This window comes from Rhipicephalus microplus, chromosome X, assembly GCF_043290135.1.
Source record: "Rhipicephalus microplus isolate Deutch F79 chromosome X, USDA_Rmic, whole genome shotgun sequence".
In the NCBI taxonomy this organism is placed as follows: domain Eukaryota; kingdom Metazoa; phylum Arthropoda; class Arachnida; order Ixodida; family Ixodidae; genus Rhipicephalus; species Rhipicephalus microplus.
The window spans coordinates 216695345-216718977 of record NC_134710.1 but is presented as its reverse complement, the minus strand read 5'-3'; the positions used below and the strand labels follow the sequence as shown (position 1 = coordinate 216718977).

Below are 23633 nucleotides of genomic sequence, written 5' to 3'. Positions count from 1 at the left end.
AATAAAATGCAATGGTTAAGATGCACTCATTGGCAGTGGGTACTTGAGGACATGGGTTTTCTTCTTCTCTGCAGTAGTCTCACTTTGATGACAGTGAAATGCAAACATCTCCTCACCCCTCGCTCTGACCTTCTTTACTGTTCGAGCTCTTGCTGGCTTAAAAGTTTTTTGTCTGAGGCCCGCTAGCTGAGCAGAGCTTGAGAAGCCCTAAACAGTATTTTTACATTCTCGATTCTGAAAGATCAAATAGTGTTCATTACATGTTGAGCAAAAGTTATTAATGAAACCTTGCGTGACCTATACAAAAAGAAAGGCAGCTCACCTTGACGAGTATTATTTAGTGGTTGCTTGTGCACAGCTGTTATATTGGGCATATTCACTTGTGCTGCTGTTTTCTTTGTGTTGATAACAGCTTTAGCCGAAGGCAATGGTGGTGGTAGTGGAGTACAGACAGTGCTGGGCACTTCATTTGTTTCAACTTCAGAAAGGCCATCAGAGTTGTCCAGTGCTTTATGGCAAGCATTTGGCTTAAATGAGTAGCTTAACTTTGAAGCTGATGGAGATTTCATGAAACCCTGGGCTTCCTGAAATGAAAAGCAAACAATACATTGCACAATCAAAACACGCAGGTAATTTCCAGCTTTATTAGAGGAACACTATGGAGTGATTGTGGGGACATAAACACTTTGTGCAGGTCAAATTAAATGCAATAATGCACAAGGGTGCAAAGCAGGCACATAACTTAAATCAAGACTATGTTCACATAATCATGATTGATATGTGGGGTTTAATGTCCCAAAACCACCATATGATTATGAGAGACGCCGTAGTGGAAGGCTCCGGAAAATTGGCCACCTGGGGTTCTTTGACGTGCGCCCAAATCTGAGCACACAGGCCTACAGCATTTTCACCTCCATCGAAAGCAGCCGAGTACCCTACTACACTACCGCGGCGGGGCCACATAATCATGATTGAATTTCACAAGGAACTGAGCGGGCATTTGCGTTTAGGAGAGAACAAGAACCTTAATGAAGTGATTACTGCTTTGGTACTGTATAAGAGAGGTACAGTACATGCCAGCCTACCTTCAAATGTTATTTAATTTTGTATTGTTATTTACACAATGCACAAACACCCATGCATTAAGATAAAAAAGACACGAGTGCTAAAAAAAAGAAAAAGAAAGAAGAAGAAACAGTTGCAAGCAAAAGACAACAGCAACAAACACCATACCAAACTAGCAATAACCTTGGGGTCCCAGTGGTTATTCTTGTGTAGACTTCTTCTGTCTAGTTCATTATTACTAGAAGGCTGCTTAGGCTTGTCTATCTTTGCAAGAGTTGACTTTGACCCACAGGTGCTAGATGGAACTATATCTGTAATGAATACAATAATTACTTTGTGAAAGATGATGCACAGCAAATAAAACAAATACATAACAAAAATGTGGTGTATATATGCAAACACAACACACATAGTCAAGCCTAAATATATATCAAACAGTTACACACATCTCCTTAGAAAGTAAAGCTACAATGCGCACAGCAACCCCGAGAATGTGCTTATTCCGTACTGCTAATGCAATCATTCCTCCCATCAAAAATATTAACCAATAAAACAGCATCATATTGACAGATATTGTCAAATACAATATGGAATCTGTAGAAAATTATATGTAATAGAAAAAAAGAAAAGCAAGGTGGATGTCTTAAAATATGAAGTGATCCTGCATGAAGCAAGATTCTTATTTGTGTGCCTTTTGGACAGATTTGCTTTAGTAAACCTCACTGCCATGTAGCAGTGTACTAATGCAATAATACTTGATACAATATTCTTGAACAAGTTGTGTCACTGGGATTAATGTTTTTGACAAATGGTCTTATCATTAAAACCTTTGTTTCTGTCTGTTCATGCAGTGCTTTCAAACGAGTGCATACCATGAGGAGCACTGAGAAAGAACCTGTGTCCTGTTAACTTGTGTTTTGTTATTAAGCTATCTTTCTGTCTGTCAGTGCAGTGCTTTTGGGTGATTGTATACACTAAGAAGAACAGAGACAGAACATGTGCCCTTTTTATCCTGTATTTACAGCATTTAAAACACTGCCTGACAGTGACAGTGTTACAGCATTTAAAAATTTCAAGGACGCTTAAGCACTTTTTATGACGTCAACCTAATGGCCAAAGAACTGATGACTGATTGCCATCGGAAGACCAGACGTTCGGGAGATCAAGCCCAGGAGATCAGACATTCCTGAATCTCGAGCTGAGAGCTGGTCATGCCGCACTCCCACTGCTCCGGGGTGGGATTATTTATTATTATCGTTATATTTTTTTTTGTAACTTCGCTTGGTTCCTACGACTTGGCACATATCCGTGTTCACATCACCAAGCAAAGAGAACATTGGGGAGTATTTTTCTACACCTTAATACCTACTGCTGTAATATCATGCTCAAATTAGTCATGTAGACCTGAGTACACGCTGTATCAAAGTATAAGACCACAACACATTCTCTAGGTCTACCTTTAGTTAACCAAAGTCGACGGTAGGCATGATGGAAAAGATCGAACAATCTGCCAATTTGTAAAAGAGAAACCGCAACATAAGTTGGTGTACAAACAAATGCATAGTCCCAACAGATACTGAAGGGAGGAACAAACACTATCCTCGCACGGTGGTTCTCATCGATACCCCACGCAAAAAGGTCGAATACTTTATTCACGGCCTGATCATTATCTCATGAGCAGTTTAGTACCTGACACACGTAAATACCTTTTGCGACAAGAAAGACATTGCACACCTGTGCACAGGCGAACATAAAGTTGTCCTCACCCGATCCATGCTTGAGAGGCCTGCTTGACAAGCGTGAGTGCCGACGAGCAGTGCAGCCCTGTGTTTTATATTGATGCAAGAGCACAAGGCGCCCGAGCGGTGGTGCACTGTTTCATCTAATACCAGCAGATCTAGAGCCATTTGTTCCCCATTAACCGAAGTTTCGTTTTCTTCATATTCAGGGCCGTTCGAGACGCGGGGCAAAACTGTTTAGTCTTCTTGAACATTACTTTTGTCAACAAGAAAATACGCTATGTCGTCAGTTAAGCAGTAACAAATTTAAGCATAAACAGTTAAAATATCACCATTCGTTCAAACATGCTGACCATGCAAATACTATACGTAGCAGGAGAACTGCTCCTATGGGAATTAGTAGGGTGGCTTTTACTGCACGAGATATGACACCAAGCGACTAACCCTCGACCTTGGTAACATGTTTTACGTACTTTTGCAGTTCTTAATGCATTTCATGACACTATATTTATGGTTCATGCTTAACTTAATAAGCTATCAAGATGCATTCCCTGGAATTGAAAGAATAACGGCCCCGCCATTCCCAGAGTGGGAATGGGCCAATTTTTGAATTAAAAGGAATCGAATTGTGGAAAATCCTGATTGCCCAGATGGAATTGCAATAAAATGGAGGCACCAATTTCACAACGTTGGATCATACAGATGCTACATGCAACCTGATTTGTGAACCCAATTAGAAAACTCAACCATTGGCATCATTGTCACAAACCAAACATCACTGCCTAGGCCAAAAATTGCTCCTGCAGTACGAAAAAGTGGTTTCTTTGTTGAAATAAAGTTATACTGTGTGCACTAGACTCTTAGTAAATGGAAATCTATTAAACAGGATTGCTGTTTAAATGGAACAAGTAATTTTGACAAGATTGGTTTTGTACTTGTATTCTGCGCGCCTGGACATCTATCAGAAAATGGAACTCCTTTAAAAAGAACATACTTTTCTGGTCTTTTTAGGGTCCGTTTAATGAGTCTACTGTATAAACGGTATTCTTGTGTTACGATATCGGTGGAGGAGGAGGAGGAATAAATGAGGAAGGACAGGGAGGTTAGCCAATATCGGTGGAATTCACAGCACAGTCAGTACCAGAAGAAGCAATGAAAATGACACCCTTAATTTGTGCTACAGTACCCCTCTGATAACAAGTTCTAAAGTTTGTTACCTGCTTCAACTAGCACCTCTTGCCTTCTCCGAAGAGCTGCAAGGCCCCTAGGTGCTCTCTTGCATTCGTCATCAAGGTCCATTGTTTGACTGAGGGCCTGGAAACTTTCCTTAGAGCCACAATTGGGTGATATATTATGCTTCCGTCTTAGAGCTGCCAGTCCTCTAGGTGCTTCGTTGTCATCCTTAACGAGTGCATATCTTGGTATTGCCACCCATTCAGCATCTTCTATACTCTTTGCTGCTGACGAAACAGAAGATTACAGTTAATTATCACACAATGTAAAAAATACTGATACCATTATTGATAAGCTAAATTTTGGTGTGGTGTCATGCGGCCAAAGAGCACCATAGAAGTTGCGATGAATTGTCAATGAAAAACTAAAAACAAATGTAAAGAGGCATAACAGTTGCTGTAAGTTTAGTAAAAAATAGATATCCATTAGAAGTATGACTACGTAAATATGTGCATTGAACAATATGCAATACTGTGATGATATATCTAAACAGGTTCAATGATGGTCATGCGTGAGTAGTCCCAATCCACATGCCTTGTTAGGCACAACTAGTGTATCAGTAGTCTCTGAGGTTGTGCTACACAGCTTATAATTATTATATAATTTTATAAAATCACTAAAGAGATTTTATGACAGACATAGAAGAGCCTGCATGAAGAAGCAATGTATGATGAAGTACAATACACTGTCAATATGCTGGACAAAAGGGTGTTCTATTTTTGCTTTAGCTTGCTTCCTAACACACTCCAGGACATGGTCACCTCTCACTACATTTGACACAAATGGGAGGTTCTTGCCCAGTCAACAACTATGACGGTCAAAACATTCTGACAAAATATACGCATTGTGGGCATTAATTTCATGTGAGGCAGTTAGCAAGTAGCTCCTTATGTCACACTATTTGGCTTTCAGCCCACTATTATGAGATGAATTGGTGTCCTTTTGTGCAATTCGAGTAGTGTGCATATCATGAGGTTACCAGGCATGTCAGCGACACTGGCATGGAAAGGGTAGTTCGCTATGTGACCTCATTCGCACTCGTTTTACAGCACAGATGTTGCTTTCATTGAAATGAAGCGTTAGCAGTGGTTGTTGTATTCCTTCTGGGACGAGCAACAAGAGGCCATAGGTTGTTGTGTCGAAGAAGTAAATGTGTTCAGCTTATTACATTGCGATGACGTAGATAGCCAACACTGAAACCAAAGTTTATGTTACACAAGCACCAGCACGACCACCACTGAATTTCATTGATAGGCAACCAACCGTTAACACAATATATTTCTTCATGATCTGTACCTCACGGCTAAGGGTGGTTGCAGCACTTCTTTCATCATTTGTCTGCTACATTGAAATTGCCAACTATAACAAACAATGTGTCTTTCTCTTTAACCCACACATGGATGAAGCTACCAATGTCTATTTTCTCTGCTACTGTGTTTATATAGACTGCGATTCACATGTTGCTCATACCCGCATATTATAGGCAGCGATATAGGTGTGTGCGTCACACAGGACTCGTGGAAAAAGTTTCATGACACAAAGTAAATTGGCACAGTGCTTATTGTAGTTGTCAATTAAGCCGCACCCTGTGATCTGTTAGCACCTTGGTTAAATCAGGTGACAGAGCAACTGCCCCAGAAAGAGCTGGTCCCACATTCAACCACTGGACAGGTAGAAAATCTCAGCAGGTTCCCATTGTAGCTTAAGACATCCACAGGTGGGCAAGAATTTGTGAAACCTTCTCGTGTTGCCAACTACCACAGAGCAGATTTTGCCATTGCTTACCCAGTTTTGATGCAGAGTCCTTCGAACATTGTAATATCCCAGCTCTTTTCGACTGTGCATCTGCATTCTCCTTGTCATCACCAAGACACTGTCGCTTTGGAGGTGAAACCTTCTTTTCAGTATCACCATCTGGAAAATCATTTATGTGCTGCAATACTAATGTAAAACCAGAGAGTGAACCACATTGCGAGCTCAGTTTTTTCATTATTCAAGCTCGCTAAAGCAGCAAGGATAAATGTACTCACTGAATGTGCAATGATCAAATTGATCTCATTTATAAAGTGCACTTTGTAAAGTCAACACACTTACAGCACCAGCAACCTCTCCTGAACACCAAGGCACAGTACTTTGCAAAAGAGCAAAACTCTAGAAAAAGGATTAATCAAGATAGTGAATGTCAAGGGGTGCTACTTTCACAGAATACTTTAATCAGTTTTTCATATAGTTCAGAGATTACACAGCAGACTCCCAGTAAGACAAATGCAGTGAAGATGTAGTTGGGTTAGTTTCTCCAGTACTCAGTGCCAAAAAAAAAAAGGGGGGGGGGGCGTGATGGAGGCACTTGCTACAAACCAATGCAGCTTATCCAAACTTTTTCCATTAAGAGGCACAAATCAGCAGACTTGAACGACGCTACCAGAAGAGCTATATTCCAGGTCCTCAATGTGCATATCTAGGCAAGGATATCGATCTAGGGCTACAACTAAGCTCAGACATGATGTGTTGATATGGGCCTACATGTACTCTAATACATTTCAAACAGAAGCTTTATTTAAGAACCTCCTCAAACTTTCCTAACTGTGTCTTATTGCCATCTTGCTCAATAGCACACATACAGGAAAGCAACTATGTAATGAACAGGCTTATATGTAGCCATTCCTGAGGTAGATCTACAGGTGTGTTGCTTGTCGATTCTTTTCAAATGAAATTACACAGCACCTAAGTATTCTCAAAGCAACAAGTGCATTCTCTTAAGGGGGCAGACTGCTCTTTGGGACCAAAAAGTGACAAAAAAATTCATTTTTAAAAATAGACATATTTGGTTTCTGCAAGTATTTTTCTATCTCTCTGCAAATTTTCCCGCACCAGGAAGTAGTAATTTTTTTGTAATGTGATTTTAACTGTCCAGATTCTTGGTGCTGTTGACATGCAGAACCTGCAAAAAATAGGGAACCGACTTTGAGGCTTCTTTATAATTTGCCAGCACCTTTGTCTAGAGCTCTCCTACTAATTTATGAGCGCCTTCATGAGGATTGCAAAACATGCACACCATGATTGTTGCTTTTTAAAGAAACTGTGTGTTTTCAGTTTTTTCCATTTTTCTCAAAAAAGTAAATTTGTGACTATTCAATTTTGAGGCCTCAATATCTCTGCAGCTTGGGCAGGTACAACAATAATTCTCTTTGCAGTGGAAAGCTGTATGTGTGTAGAATGCAAGTATGGGAGCAGAATTTAGAGCACATGCCTTTTTAATTAACTACTAATCAGTATTGTAACACAATTCCAACTGCTTTTGAAAATGTATATTTCATTTTGCTGCAAAATAACCAATAAAGGCCTAAAAACAAAAACCTCTTCCATACTTTCACTGTATAGTCATTAGTCTATGTTGGCATATCCTAAATATCACTTTTAATTAGGCACTTTTTCTTCTATGGTGGCCTTAAACAATAGGGGGCGAACTTAAGTTATCTCAGGAACAAAGTGAATTACAGGAAAACTAATTAAATATTTGAAATTAGCAGGAAAAACTGCATCACCATGTGCAGTTTTATCAAGATCACTGAAGAAATAAACAAAAAATGTCTAAAACCAGTCTGCCCCCTTAAGTGCATAATTCTTTTATTAAAGCAGAGCTTTTTATGCCCCTTTTCGGATTTGCAGTTTGTCTACTCAGTCACCTTGTTGCCAAGCAAGCTGGATCAGTTGTGGAGTTCGCATAATACTGTACTCTAGACTACTTTACTCAAATGGGAAGCGAGTGGCCTGACATTGGACGCGCAATAATCCAGTTACTCGGATTATTCAGGGGTTCTAGGGTCTAGCTAATTCACTGAGCATCCACCTTATGCTACAAGACATTTCACCAAAGATGCCAAAATGTGTATTGAAATCCATGTAAAGAATTTTTTTATTCCAACAACAAAGAGGCACTGAGGAATTTTTTAGAGTGAACTGGGTGAATTATCAAATCATGTGACACTACAGGAAAGCAACAAGGGTGCATAAAGCAATACTCTCTATCATGCCAATTCAATGAATGTTTTATGCCTGCGTCTTTAGTTTAATACAGCTTCATTTATTGCTTTTAATGACAATTTTTAAAGATACCAGGAATAGCAAATATTGACTATGCAGATCAGTTCAGGCAAAAAAAAGTAAATTTTTTCCAACTATGGTTAATGAGACCACTGTGTGTGTATATCCAATGAGAAATACTTGTTGGGAAAGACGGTATCTGTTCATATACCTGCTTTAGACACTAAAAACACACAGACAACAAAAAATGACGAAAGAACAGAGCACCACTCATAACTCTATAGATCAGCTAGAATAAACTATGAAGTAGATTCAAGGTGGTATAAAATTTCAGTGAGAAAATTTTAAACCATCCAATAATTATACAGTTTCAATTTTAGTTCAGTCAAACCTGAACATTTTTTTAGTTTCTTTTTCATCTTAAAATAAAATTTCTTTATGAGAAAAATTCTACATAAAAAAGAAAATGTTCTGATGACATACATTTTATGGCATGCTTGTTAAATGAAAGCGCATAGGTCCAAAACAATACGTGTTACAGCAACCATTCATTTGTACGTCTGTATGGTATATTTACTAAATGATATTCTTTAGATGTGTTTGTACATTATATACTCTGGAAAAACACACAATAGCCACTTAATTCAGAAACAGCAACACCAATTTTATCACTACAATTCATTTTCACCAACATATCATGATGGCGTTCTGGTAGGGGATCAGTCCCTTTAACTTTATTATGTACACAACACAAAGTGCCACAAAAAAGTGAAGGGGTTCTCACAGGTAAACAAAGAATGAATGCAATGTCCACATGTGACAGTCATTTAAAATGCAATGTTTTTCCCTTGTCACTGTGGTGGTTGAATTGAGACTTGTCTTTATCAATAAAAAAATTAACTTATTCGCCCAAACCTACATCACTGATATGTTATTTCTACTTTTCAAATTAGCGTACTAATTTTTCACATTCCAAAGACTCGTCTAACATTGTAATGGTTGTATCATCAGTGTTCTTGCAAAAGTGGCCTACTTTTATTCAAAGAAAGCTGAATTTTTTAAAGTGCTTCACTAAAATAAGGGGTTATTAGAATTTTTCAGGGATGGCGTTTTTTGTAGAATGCATGGCAAGAGCAGTGCACTAACCAGAATATAAAGATTTGCGGCAGGTCACCAGAGGAGAAGCAACGCAAAAACTCCTTGAACTTATCTCGCAGAGTAAGAAATAGGGAGTTTTCAAATTTGCGTGTGCTCGCTTTAGGTCAAGCAGGAGCTAAAAGTTTTTCAAGAGGGTCTGTGGCACTTTGGACAGTTCCCTTTTCTAGATCACCCTAGTCTTGGTCAAAAGCCATCACTTCATTGGCTGCCATCATGTTTATTTGATGCAAAGCTCTTGGGGCAGGCTTTGGGGCTTCCACTAAATTTGAGAAATAGTGTCCCCAACGCAAAACCCAAAAGCTGTTTGAGTCTCACACATGCACAGTGGCCTCGACACTGTTTCTTTAGAGCTCTAAAATGATTGTGGTTCCTATTCGAAAACTCCTTAATATCTGCTCGGCAACAACTTATCTTGACATTGGAGTGAAGGCTACAGAAGTGGGGTCTCCGCACATTTGTCTTGCTCCACAAGTAGTACAGCAGCTTGCCGCTGATTTCGGCTTTGCTCGCTCACATCGTTAAAGTATCTAAAATTATATACATGAAAATGCTAATGGGAGAAACGTTCCAATGATTCATGGTACATTTTAGTCTCATGTTACGAGTATATTTTTATTGGATAACTAAACAACACGTTTGCGGCCACACACTGACTCACTATATCATAGACATTTAGGTTTACTTCGGAAAATGGGAATGCTTGAAAGGTGGTGGGTGCTGTCCAAGAAATGGAAAAAAAAGGAAGGTATTATTGCAATGTGAGCAATAACAGTATTTGACCTACAACTTCCTGCAACTATTTGAGTCTCACATTAAACAAAGCAGCAATTATTTCAGCAAAGCTCATGAAAAATTTATCAGTAAATTTAAGTACTTTTTTTGGCATGGTAGTAGGAATGTGCCTTGATTCTGTAGCTTCCCCAGTTCTGTCAAGAAAAGTTGTTGCCGAATACAGGAGGTGAAACTTCCATTAATACCATCGTCCACAGGCATGCAGTAAAATAAAAAAAGATGTGCTGACAGGGATACTTTGATTGGCAGCACCATGAAATGCAGAGCCACAACCATGGTGCTGAAAAAAAAAAAAGTTACTAGCCGTGAGAGCCAGCTTTAGGCTAACATACCCCAGTGCTCTTTTCAACAGTGTCTGCAGAAAACAACGGCATCGATATTAGCATACATGTTATTTCAATCGTTTTCTCTTACTCATTTTTTATGTTGTGGTAGTTTCTGCGAGCTCACGCAAAGAATCTGTGGCAACGAATCAAAAAACAAACGTGTCCGAATGCGCTTCGCGTTCAAGCTCTGTGTGACTGCAGAGAACCGGGAGCATTGCGGGTGTCCGATTCCCTCGGGAACAGAAACAGCATCAAACTGTTTTCCTGCTGCCAGCGTGATATGACTCGCCAGAGCAGTGACATTGTCTGGCCCCTCAAATAGTGGAGTTGCACTCTCTAAATATTTTTTGCTCTGCGACTTATCCCCATGCCAATCCACCTCGCTGCTTTGACATGTCCAAGTACTCATACTGTAGTCTCTAAGTACTATGTTAAACCTGGCACTTCCAGGAAAAGAAACTTCATTGGCACAATTCTTGAGCAAAATCTGTCCGTACACTTCTCTCCCACCTCACTTATGGCTCCTTTCAGTTCAATGAATTAAAACAAAACAATCTTGCATATATTTCTTCAGAAAGCTGTCAATAGAGAAATTGTAGTATGAAGCCTCCATTCATCATGTACAAAACAATTATCTTTTTGTGTGTGTTCCTGGTTTTAAAATGTATCAAGTGCAATCTGCATTGTGCAACGTAGTATTGCTCACATATCACAGATAATGAACTTGTTTACTATCACAGCAAACAAGTGCTTAGCAGGCATCCAATGTGCCACGAACAAAATAAAATGGCCAGACACGATGTCATGGTACAACTGATGCCCGAGTAGTGCACACTCCTTATTTATTCATGTAAGCTGGAGCCACAGGACAGCGATGCTCTCAAGCTGTTCGCTTTTGGAAGCAGTTGTAGGTATGAGTATGAATACAGTGGTTAAACAGGATGCGTGCAGCCCAGACAAAGTCTGAGATAACAAGCATAAAGAACATGGCAGGCATGCAGTGAGATTTAGATGTATGGTCAGACACACCTTGATTTCACCGATAGCCGACTAATGTCCTCTCCTTATTTAATGCTGACGGAACTAAAATCTCCAAAATGCAAGCATAAAAAAAAAATCACCTTTGTCTTCATCTGAACAAGCACTGTATCTGTGGCATATGCCATTTTTTACAGAATTGGCAAGCAGTGTTAATTCTTAACCACAGTGGCACTTGGTGTCACAGTGGTGTTACAGTGACAAAAACGAATCCGCAGACAATAACTAAAACAGAAAACAAAGCTAACCTGTCAGTTTAACAACTCTTGTGCTAAATTACACACACGGAATCATCCAATTTCTGCAAGTGAATATTATTTAGTGCCAATAAAAACTGCAAACTACTTGTTTTCCCTCTGTTTGTAGGCAATCCTACTATAATGCAACTAAAATTCACGTACCTTTCAAGGTCATTGTGACACACCCTGTGGACATTGCACATGAAGAGACACATTCACCAACTGAATTATGTCGAACATTCTGACGATTAACAACTGTTGCTATCCTTAACCCCATTAATATATGCGCTCCATCCTACAATGCAAGCGCTCAAATGCCACATTTAAATCCCGAAAAGCGTCTCGATTGGCCATTTTAACCGTTAGACATTCATCAGCACCTACGTTAGTGTGAAACTCAACCACATCGCATTTCTTGACGAAAATATATAACATAAGCAAGATAATATTCGCGGTACGGCACAGATGGCACACTGTCCAACCTTACCACAACGATCATTCAAATCGTCGGCAGTTAGACTGCGCTTTGGAGGAGTTGGTTCGGCCGTTTTGAGATGCAAGTTTTTGCTCCTGGCCTTGGTGCGTTCCGCGAGTTTCTGCATGAATAAAAAAAAAAAAAAACAGCGCACTAGGTCATATACGGCAAGGTAGATGACTTATGAACAGCACCCTACAGAAAGCAAGCGGGTGTGGTCAAAAGTGTTGCTCACTCACCCTGGCATATTCTTCAATATTATCCATTTCGTCAACGCTCGCGCAACACAGCAACACCAGCACGCGATGGTAATCTGATAGGCCAATTTATTATAAAGGGGACAATATTTTCTAAAATCTATAACACAGGAACGGAGACTTGAATGAATTCCACACGTAAGACACAACCTCGCAATCGCTACAACCGCCGCCAAAGTTCAAACCTCCGTGAAACAGAGCACTCCCAATGTTGCTGGTGCAGTGGCACTTCAACAGTCTCTGATTTCTAATCATAATTACTGGTGATGCTGATGGTTTGTGGGGGCGTTAATGTATGCCTCAAAATGCCAGCGCAAAAATGATAATGTTTAAGAGTTCGAAACATGGACTGTTTTGTGGGAGAGCTGAAGAAACATTGCATAAAGACGCGGTCCAAATTTTTATGAATCAAGTCGATAAAAGATGCGGCCGAAGTCACTTGGTTTTATTAATGGCGCCGGTCATGTGCAGTTTTCATTGCGGTTTCTTTTACAAAATGAGCGTTCCCTCTCTTTGGTTTCTTTTTAGAGTTATTCAAAGTTATTAGTGTTGCAGGAGGGCTCTTTGCTGTAAAATAAAATAAGTCATTTTGCACTTCTTCGCACGAATTTACAATTAGCGATAACTATTTTGACTAAAGGCGATGATACTAAGATTGATATTGTCGACTTGTTCATCGCGAGAACGTGTTTTGGTCAGATTATGTAGCACGGCGCTTCCAATGCGAGATATCAAACCTAAATCTCGGCATTCACGAGTAAGTAAGTGATGTGATCCGTGCGGCATTGCTGCTTTGTGACAATTATGGTTGCAATGTGCACAGGCTGAGAACCAGCTCAAAGGGTGCTTGCTCTCAGCTCGTGCTGAAGTCGAATTGCTACAGAACGAACGTAATCGGTGTTAAATTCGGCGCACTTAATGTCTAACAGCTTAAAACTAATTGGCTACATATTTACTGCTCGAGCAAAAAGTGAGGCAGGTCTCCTGATGTGTTGTTTCACGATTGATAATCGCTTGCCATAACCTAAAGCTCTCATGCGATGATAAGTTGGAAAAAGCCTTGACTGTAATACTATTTTGATATGTAAAAGCCATTGCTTGGAGCATCATGTAGGCTCGATATTGTTATCCAAGTCTACTAGACGTGATCTGTTATGTCACTAACTCTTATCATGTCCTATGTTCTGCCAGCCATCATATTTCGTAGACTGGAAACGAGTCAAAGTCATCGGTGGACCAGGTGGCGATGGTTGCATCTCATTTATGAGGCTCTTTTGTAACCCAAATGCTGGCCCTGATGGAGGAGATGGTGGAAATGGTGGTCATGTTATCTTCGAAGGCAAGAGGCATTTACTTTTTTAGGCAGTGAGTGGTTTTTCAACTGACATGGTTTTTTATGCTTCTGTGTAACCTTTTTTTTTTTGCGCAGCAACCAGCAATGTCAAGTCCCTGGAGCATGTACGCACAACAATATTTGGCAATGCTGGCCTGCGAGGATTTGGCAAAGATATGCATGGACGATCTGGGGAGCACACCATTATTCCTGCAAGTACTCCTTTCTTTTTTTTTTTCTATGCACAAAGTGGGGAATTCGGGCCTTATAGCTGTCTGCTTTGATAATTTACACTAGTCACACATATGTGGCCCATTCCAATTTTATAAGGTTTCTCCACCAAATATTGCACTTTAACTCTAGAATATAAGCAGTGTTACCTCGTAAAATAGGCAATGCTCAAAGTGGTGTTCCAATGTTGCCCTAGAAAAAAAATGTTGCTACATAATACGCCGCTTTTATTGTTCATTGTGCCGATTCTGTGCCAGGTCTGGCCTCCTGCGTACTTGGCCATGAATTGCAGTGGATTTTTCTAAGCATTAAAAGAAGTCCTTAATATGTTTCAACCTTTAATAGGCACATGTAGTTTAATTTAATTAGAGTTGAGTAAAATTTCTGGAAATTTAGACAAACTGTGCAAACCTAGGTCTGCATCTCCCACTCTTTCTCTCGTTTGTTGAATGTTTGGCAATATTGTGCTATTTACCTTTCATTTTCTTGCTTTGATGAAGCTTTTCAATGCGGTCTGTTGTACATGTACCTTAGTGACTGCTAAGTTGCATGGCATGCTGTTTTTACCATTGACAGCAATCATATTGAATGTCACATCACATAAAAAAGCGCGTACTTGGTGTGTATTTTTTATTTTATTCTGTGTATGATGAATAAGTGCTTTAAAGGAGCCCTTCAACTCTTTTATAAGGAGCCATGGAATGAATTCAATAAAGAAGCTTATTGCCTCACGAATCGACCACTGCAAAAAGTTTTAGAATCCGTCCAGTATGAGTGGAGTTACAAAAATTCGCAAAGATTTGTTTCACACTGCAATTGCTTTCTCTCTTCTCTCATCCCGACAAAAGTGCTGGAAGCTAAGCAGGGAGGGATGAAATGGGGAAAGACGGTATGTCTTACGTGCCACTTGACCTTGAGCACTTTTCCTCTTTTACTCTTCTTTGTGTCTTTCTTTTTTTAAACCTGCACCTTTTCCCTGTGATCATGCGTGCACACGCGAACAGGTTTTGGCCTTTCATGGTGACCTCCGGTAACTGCGGAGCGCGCCATGCTCAAATCAGCCAATGGCAATACTTGGGCTTGCGACACACTGATTTTTTAGTATATAGCATCATTTGTTGAGAAAAGAGAAAGTGATTTTTAGCTGACTGAGAATTCATTGTAAATTCCAGGCCTCGTGCAGCGCTATATTATTTGGCTAGTATGTTCTCGGGAGCCTCGGCTACCAATTGGCAACGTTTTCTGACCATGCTCAAATTGTGTTGCAGGGCCCCTTTAAACATGATTGCACTGAACCAATATTGCTAGAGCACAGCTTTGTTTGTATTTGTTTCCTTTATTTGAGACTTGTAGCAGTATACATTTCAATACAAGGAAGCGCAAGAGGTAAAATAAGCCTGTGGAATCACTATCTGTCCATGTGTATTTTGAAAGAAAAAAAAAGTGGTTAAATGACGAGGACAGAGAAGGAACAACTCACAATGTGCTGAGTTGATACATTGTGTGTTGTTCCTTCTCTGTCCTCGTCATTTTAAGCGTTGTTTTTTTCCTTTCGTTATGCAACACCAACTGGCCCAATGTCGTTCACTGCTGCTGTGTCTATAAGAAGCAGCACTTTTATTACATAATTCTTTTGTCTCAATTTGTGCTTCTAAGTCATACTAGTATGGCCACTAACTAGCTGACCTCATCATTTTAATTGTTGTTTTTGATGTATAGCACCGTCCACTGTTAAAGGGAACACTCTGATTGCGAACATCATAACTGGAGACAGATATATAAACATTGTTTGTGCATGGCATTAGTCTATGAAAAGGAGTCAGAACAGACAACCAGCAATAGTGTTATGCAAATCTAAGCCACTATGCTTTTGCAGAAAGGAAAATCCGGACATGGTGCACATGACAGTGTTCCCTTTAACTGTGAACATGTCTGTACAGTTAAAACTCGACTTAAGCCCAATTTTTTCAAGGAAATTCAAGGAAGAAAATCATTTTTGAAGTTTCCCATCGAAGACAGTAGGAAAACTTAACAAGGAAGTTACTGTATCAAACTAGGAAGATAGCCGCCAATGGCGAAATTCAAAAATTATTTTGTTCATAAAACGTGAACTGTAGTGATAAAACTAGACATTTAAAAAGAACTGGACATCTGCTTTCGATTGAGGTGTAAAACTGATTTTTAGTTGGAGCACCACGCGGTCTAAATTGCATCTCATTGTGGACCAAAATGATGATTTTCTCAAATTAGTAATTTTTTAAATAAATTTTATGACCTCCAGTAGTCCAAGGTTGTTTTTAGCATAAAATATAACTTTCATAGAGTAAGCATTCATTACTCAGATATTCATAGCAGGAAAAAAATGCCAAAAATGCCAATATAGAACATTTTAGCGAAATTTATGGAGGAATATATAGAACAATTGCAGTAATATTATTGAGCTTTTAACACCTTAAAAAATGCCTTTGCTTAATACGTAAATCAAAGTTAATTTTGACATGAAAAACAATACTCTCAGAATAAATTTTCTGACATTTAAAAAAAAACTGTCTTGGAAATTCTGAAAGCCCCCACGTGAGCAGAAAATTTCTCTGTGGAATATTCTAGCAATTTATTGTTTTGAATGCAATAGAGCAGCAGGAATTTTTTAAAATACATATGAAACGGTCGCCGAAATGGCTGGAACGTTTTACGTGGAATGATCCATGCTTTCTTAATGTGTGCCTAATCTGTGCGAACTCTCTCCATGGTAACCTGTGTGATGACTGTGTGTGTATTGGATGCTGCCCTTAAAGATATTTTTTGTGTGCCAGAGATTGAACGTATGCATAGTACTTGTTTTTTTTATTTTTTATTCTTTCCTTTTTGTTTATTTTTGTGTTGTTGTTTTCAATACTAATATCAACTATCATGCTGATGGGATAGCCAGCTGTTCCAAAGCCGACCTTTTCATGTTTGTGTGTGTGTGCAAAAACATTGAGAAATAAAATGTTGTCGTTAGGTGTGTCCTCTACTTTGTATTATTATTGTATTATTATGTGTGTGTGTGTGTGTACACACACACACACACACACACACACATAGCTACGTAGTTTATTTATGTCACAATAATATACACGATTTGCTACATGTATGTGATCATGCTTCAGGAGCATGGCTTTCTGGAGTAAAGGTGTTGTTCTTCTGAAGCTCATCATTGTACAAATCACCACAAAGCATGAAAGGCAAAGTGCAGGAGTCAAAAAGAGGCTCGAGTGATGGCCTGCTTGGGGATAAGGGAGTTGATGCACTGTTGTGTACCTGCCATTCTTTTTTTTTATGTTACGCTTCACTTGTTCTTCATCGTTTGTATAGAGCCATGATATTATTTTAGCATTTAAGATAATGCATACCTAACGCTCTCAGTGTAGTGAGCTTTGTATGCCTTATCATACAGTAAGCTTATCATACAGGATAGCCGTCGTGGTAGCTCAGTTGGTAGAGCATCGGATGCATTATTTGAAGGTCGCAGGTTTCCTATGGCAAGTTATCTTTTCGTCCACTTTCTTTTAAAGATTTACATTACAATTACCTCATATAACATCCTGTTTTTTCTTTGACATGATTGTCTGTTAGATCTCATTAATATTGTGTCTAACAAAGAAAATGAGCCCTTAAGTGTACACTTCTTTCCTTGAAGCCATATAAAGTCACTTGGATTGAATTCCTTAGGCTACAAATTTCAACAACGGAAAAATTTAAGTCATGATGGAGGCTTGAAGTGATCAGAAGTCGATTAGTGAAGGGATTTTACTGGAGCCAATGTTACAACAAGGTACTCGTTTCTGTCAAGGTTTCTCAGGCGAGTGCTGTGACTCGTAAAGCATGTAAGGCAGCATTAGCAGTTGCATCTAAAGTTGTATCTAATCATATTAAGTTATACAAATGCTTATATTTACTTTCGCATTGCTGATGACATGTACACATTTCAAGTTAAAATGTGTGCCTTCAAGACAGTTTATGTATATAATGCATGCCACACCAGGCAGACACAAAAAGAAAAGAGAAAAAAAGGCAGAAATAATCTGAACTGATTTTCAATCCTAGCAGAACGTAAATAGCCAAAATATGTCATGCATAAGACTTGTACAGCAGTTAAACTCCTCATTGGGCTATATTGAGGCATGGCATTTCCACAAGAACATATACAGTGTGGCAAACACCCAATAATTTAAGTTCATTCTAGAGCTGTATATACCCAGTTGCACATGGTGAAGTTGACATCAAACAAGTTTATTGAAAAGTGGCATGTGCCCATGTCTTGACCCATATTTTCGCTTAGATGCAAGAAAAGTAGTCTTACAATGCTAAGAATGCTATCTGCATTTAAAAATGTAACAGGTCAGCCACTTGAAATATAATCTGAGAGCAGCTTTTCTCATGTCAAGTACACTGGGGAGAGAATTCGCGTTCATTCTTTAATGTGTATAAAATGGAAATTCTTATGTAGCTTGCTTTGTAAGCATATTGTTCCTTTTCCTATTTGCATTTATATGTTTTCTGTGCTCAAGTGGGTGAAACCAATAATGGTACATGCGAAGATCCAGGCTGACAACTCTCAACTTTGCATTTGTACTTGTCAAATATTATTTAACCACAAAGTATGTTTTTTAAGATGTATTTGTAACAGTCATACCAAGTCATCATTAATGTACGTGCATATTTTTGAAGTGGTTCATCACATGGTGCCACGTAAACAGACCTAAGTATTGGCACAATACAATCACCGAGTGGATATAATGTGAAAAATGATTTCACCGGTATTAGTAAATTACTCTTCTACTATGTCAAAAAATTCTGCTGCAACAGTGAAAAAGTGCTTGTTAAGATGTAAAAAGCATGTAAAAAGCACAAAAAGAAAACTTGTGTGGTGACATTAAAGTTCTTGTAGTAGCTTAGCATGACGTCATAGATTTTGATGACATCTGCTAAACCACGTAGCTCTTTACCTGTAGAAATGAATTATATTGTGCTCTAAGGGAACTAAGGACTTAGCATTTCAAATTTAGGGATGTTCAACTGAGACAGTGCGGCCAAATGCAGAAAAGTACTTCGAAGATCATGTGGCCACCTTGATCTGCCAGTATACATCTCTTGGCATGAAATATAAATAAATAAAAAAAACTTTGAATAATGTTTTTGTAATAATTAACTTATATTTGTAAAAATACATTAAACTTAAAAAAAAATGGTTTATCAGTCTAGACCTAATTAAGTTTTTCACTTTAGATTTCCCTGTAATGCAAGAGGAATAAAGAAAAGTTGACCTGAGACACATGTTTTCTGAGAATCCACTTGCTGTTGGGGCAGGCTGATATTGAAAGCAATTAAGTTGTCTTTGTATATTTTTCCATGCAGACAAGCAAATAATCACAGGAAAGTAATTCTATGCTTAAACTTTAATTCACCAAACAGGGTAACATTTATCTTGTGTGTATTCATGCAGGTACCATTAGGCACTGTGGTGTGCAATGAGGAAGAGAGCCCTTTAGCTGACCTGAACACAGAAGGAAGCCGGTATCTAGCAGCCCGTGGTGGTGCAGGTGGCAGAGGAAACCACCATTTTTTGACAAATGCAAATCGTCACCCACGCGTCTGTCAGCTAGGTGCCCAGGGAGAGGCCATTATCTACCATCTTGAAATAAAGGCCATGGCTCAGGCCGGTCTGGTGAGTATCGAGCAGTGTTCTGAAGCATGAGGCACTTTTATGGAACAAGAGAATACATCTATAGCAACTTGCTGTGTAAACTCCTGTGATCATGACAGTGATGCGCTGCAATCAGTCGTCCTGAATTAAAAATTATAGTAATAGACAAAAGAGTGGAGACTTTAACTGAGAGTTTTGTGAAGCAAAAATGCCTATTTAAAGGTGCCTCCAATGCTTCAATATGTTTGTGCTGACTGCATCAACACGTAGTGGTACTCACCAGAACTATTGCGAGCGAAAATAATGACAGATGGTGCAGGCCCGTGATTCGATAAATGTAATGTTAAATGTAATCACAGCATTGCATCTAAGTAGGGGTCAATTTTGGGTTTATTTTATCTTTAGCATGATTTTTCACTGAATGCAGAAAAGGATGATGCTCTCCGACTTTTTCAGCTTGAAAATTGCAAAGCAGGTCAAACAATGTGCCGAACGCCACGGCGCTGGAGGAAACATGCAAGGGACGTCCCAGGCATCGTTGTTTAAAGAAAGTGAAGGGAAAAGAATGTAAGAGCGTTGATATATAGATGCTATTGTAACAAGAAAGATCAGTAAAACCACAATAAATTAGAGAAACGTTCACAAGCTGCCTCAATTCACACATGTGGTTTACTCTTCAAGCACCACATTATTTGTTACCATCGTAACAGCATTCTCAGTACATACAAGCTTCCTGTTCAAACAGGCATACATGCTTCCTGTCTGTAAGAGCTTTCAGTTCATTTCACTGGGGAGCCATCCTACATCACAGGGCAAGGAAAACATGGTTGGGTGACCCTGCGAAAATCGAGTTGAGGGCAGGCGTCTATTTTATTGTACTATTTTCAATTTTCTAGGCTGAATAACTTTGAGCTGCGGGCCCCTATCGCTGCCGTTCTTGTTGCAATAATCTCTTAAGCCTTCACTTTACACAACCCACTGGTAAAATATGTAAAACGATAAGGTCTTGGAAAAGTGTTGGAGGACCCCTTCAAAATGGCGTGGTCACATGATTCTGCAGAATTTCAAGAGGCAACTTAACAGATGATAAAAGAAAGGTAGGTTGTCACAAAACAAACTAACCTAAAGATTTCAATGTGAAGTGTATTGGGTGCACAAGATGTTTGAAAATACATTTTCAAATTGCATCAAAAGCTGACATTTCTGATGCATGAGGTTAAGCTTTTCACCTTAATTAACCCTGTTACCTGTCTAGCAGCATTTTTTTTTTCTTCTTCAAGGTAGGAGCTTCCACTATGACGTGGAAAGTATAAAAACGTATGCGGTATCGCATGCCACTCCACATACCTGCATCAGGGCCATAGCCAAAATTTTATCTAGGAGGGGAAGGTTTGTGTTTGTGAGAGTGTTTGCATGTGTATGCAGGGTGTTTTAAAAACAGGTGTTTTAAAAGAAATGTGTCCGATATTGTTTGAAAATCAGCAAAAGACGCTATTTGCTCACTGTCTTCACAGTTGCTTTTCCTGTAGCAGCAGGTATCTTAATAGTGTTGAAGACATCATTTGGAACAGAATTTAGGAGAACTTCATTATTTTGTACTTATTGCTAAAGGCCGCTTTCCCGAAATTTCAAAGTGGCAATGGGTTCCTTGCATCAAAGACTTCAATACTCTCATTTAGCTTAACTGCCTAACTCTGCTAATTAAAATGTTAATTAATTTAATTTGTCTAAATACTGTTCCAAATGTCTTCAACCCCATTAAGATGCCTGCCGCTACAGAAAAAGTAACTGTGAAGACAGCGAGCAAATAATGTCTTTTGATGATTTTTAAACAATATTGGACACATTTCTTGAAACACCCTATATATGCACATGCTAAAAATTTCAGAGGGGTTGGGATTGTAACCCCCCTCTTTTTTTCTTCTGGCTTTACTTATGGCTGGCAGGATCCCAGAATTGTTATGTGCACAACTTTTTTGACAATTTCATGCTGTTATTATATAGCGTCCTAGTGCTGGGTATACTTAAATTCATTACACTACTTTTTCTGAGGTACGTCTGAAAGGAACACTAACAAACAGGTGCACCACACTAGAAACTCTCTCAAGCTCCTGTTCTAAAAGGAGTCGTCCACATCGACAAGCACATTTTACGACTGCATGTAGCTATTTTCAGTACCACATGTAGTCGAATGTTGAAACTGAAGGGGGTTTCATTCAACCATTTTTAATGCCTAAGTCAAGTCTATTTGCGAATCAAAAATGCACGGGAGTTGTCTGTAGCTGTCCGTTTTTGCTGGCAGAGTACAAGGTATGACATGCAGGAGCAATTTAATGTATTAAAAATGTCCTATCCTATTGGTGGCAAGCCCGCTAGTCGACGGCTGCGGCGAAGCTCATACTGTTCCGGTTTCGTTGTTAGTAGACAGTTTCCCTTTGGTCTCGCTTGGCAGTAGCTGGCTTACCCTGCACCTTATACCACAATTGTGACGATGAAATGGGTTTATTTACAGTATGGAGGATGAGTGCGAGAGGTGCAGCTCAGAGCGAAAAGCAGTTGACCGAGCTGATGATGATGATGATGACCTCATATGGATAGCGCTCACCCACAAAGGGAGATGGTTAAAAAAAAAACGGAACAACAGGATGATTAAAGTAATGAAATAAAACCAGTCTTAGAAATTAGTGAAGAGATAAAAATTAGAATAAATAAAAATGCTTACTGAGAAGCGTTCAAACCATCGCTGTTTCCTGGTGGAAATAACTTCGAATTACAAACTAAAAATCTGAATAGGTGAGGATAGACTATTGTGGCAATCTTTATGTTGCTTTGAGGTAGTCAAACACAGCAGAGCCTATATCCCTGTGGCAGTAACCTAATAAAATGCCACCAAGTGATATATAGTTACTGTAACATTCACTAATATTGCTAACTTCTGCTATGGGGCTTCTGGAAATCATTTTCTAGAAACCCCATTTCTGGAATATCGATGACAGAATAAAAAGAAATATTAAGTTTTTTAATTTTGTTGTATAAAATGCACAATGGGGATGCCATGAGTCCAGCTTTGTTTAAGTAATAATTTAGTTGTGGAACTGCACAGCGCAACCTGAAATAAGGAACTTCTTACTGGCGAGATACACACCGCTGTTTATTCCAGCAATGCCTTAAATGCTCAAAATATTAAGATTTATTCATTGATAATTTACCTATTTCACATTGCAAACAAGCATTTCTGAACATTAGCATTGTCACGTAAGCCGTATCTGGTAAAACTGGTATGATGGGTCTGCTCAGGGATACTGCCGCTAAAGAGTCCGCAATTTCACTTAAATATAATCCACAGTGGCCTGGTAGTCATAGGAAATGAAGTTTTTTTCGCGCTTTTCGGTATTAAATCACGAAACATATTCATCAGTTCTAAATTTTCTACCGCAGAAAGTGCAGTAAATACTGATCATGATCTGTAATGATCACTGCTGCTGATTCACTTGAGGGCATTTTGCGAAGGGCTAGAACAATAGTCAATAATTCTGCAATGAATAGAGGGGCAAAATCTGGGAGTTGAATTGAATAAGACCAGTTAAGAGAAAAAAGAAAATGCCAACGTCAGCCTTTTCTTTCGACACAGATGCATCAGTGTTCATTATATTGCTTAACTCCAGGTGAGCTAGATAATCTACTAACTGGTCTTTTGAATGCCTATGTGGTAATTTTTTCGTATTATGAGGAAATATATCATCAAATTGTATTGTAGTGACAAAAATACGGACTTGCTAGAGACGACGAAGAAGACGTTTGTTGTAGCAGAGGCTCGTGCTGCTGCAGCTGCTGCTAAAACCGCTGGCTGCTGTCTCGCTGCTGTTCGGCCCATTAAACGGTTGCATCACCCCGGCGTGGCGTCTAACAGTATTCTTACATTTGGTGGAGAGTGCTGGTTGTCTCAAACTGGAACTCCGTTCCCGGACTCTACCTCAACCCCCCGCTTCGCCAATGCCTGACGACATGACCCAGCCA

At 39.2% G+C, this 23633-nt stretch overlaps 2 protein-coding genes across 5 annotated transcripts in view; one reads left to right on the top strand and one right to left on the bottom strand.

The window, feature by feature from the left end:
• LOC119187492 (uncharacterized) overlaps positions 1-12601 on the bottom strand; it is a 65087-nt gene extending 52486 nt beyond the window's left edge. Inside the window, exons 1-6 of one of the 3 annotated variants that reach the window (XM_075878634.1) lie at positions 12349-12601; positions 12122-12230; positions 5823-5951; positions 4022-4264; positions 1249-1376; positions 323-584 (exon numbers count right to left, since the gene is read on the bottom strand). In XM_075878634.1, coding sequence (XP_075734749.1) covers positions 323-584; positions 1249-1376; positions 4022-4264; positions 5823-5951; positions 12122-12230; positions 12349-12375 — 898 coding nt within the window. In that variant the 5' untranslated portion in view covers positions 12376-12601. Of the gene's footprint in view, positions 1-322; positions 585-1233; positions 1377-4021; positions 4265-5822; positions 5952-12121; positions 12231-12348 lie in introns of all 3 variants that reach the window. The other 2 variants (XM_037435622.2, XM_037435623.2) reach the window with 2 other exon arrangements.
• Positions 12602-12798: 197 nt separating this feature from the next.
• LOC119187466 (mitochondrial ribosome-associated GTPase 2) overlaps positions 12799-23633 on the top strand; it is a 39228-nt gene continuing 28393 nt past the window's right edge. The window contains exons 1-4 of one of the 2 annotated variants that reach the window (XM_037435579.2): positions 12799-13123; positions 13558-13705; positions 13796-13911; positions 19416-19637. In XM_037435579.2, coding sequence (XP_037291476.1) covers positions 13010-13123; positions 13558-13705; positions 13796-13911; positions 19416-19637 — 600 coding nt within the window. In that variant the 5' untranslated portion in view covers positions 12799-13009. The remainder of the gene's footprint in view (positions 13124-13557; positions 13706-13795; positions 13912-19415; positions 19638-23633) is intronic. The other variant, XM_037435578.2, reaches the window with a different exon arrangement.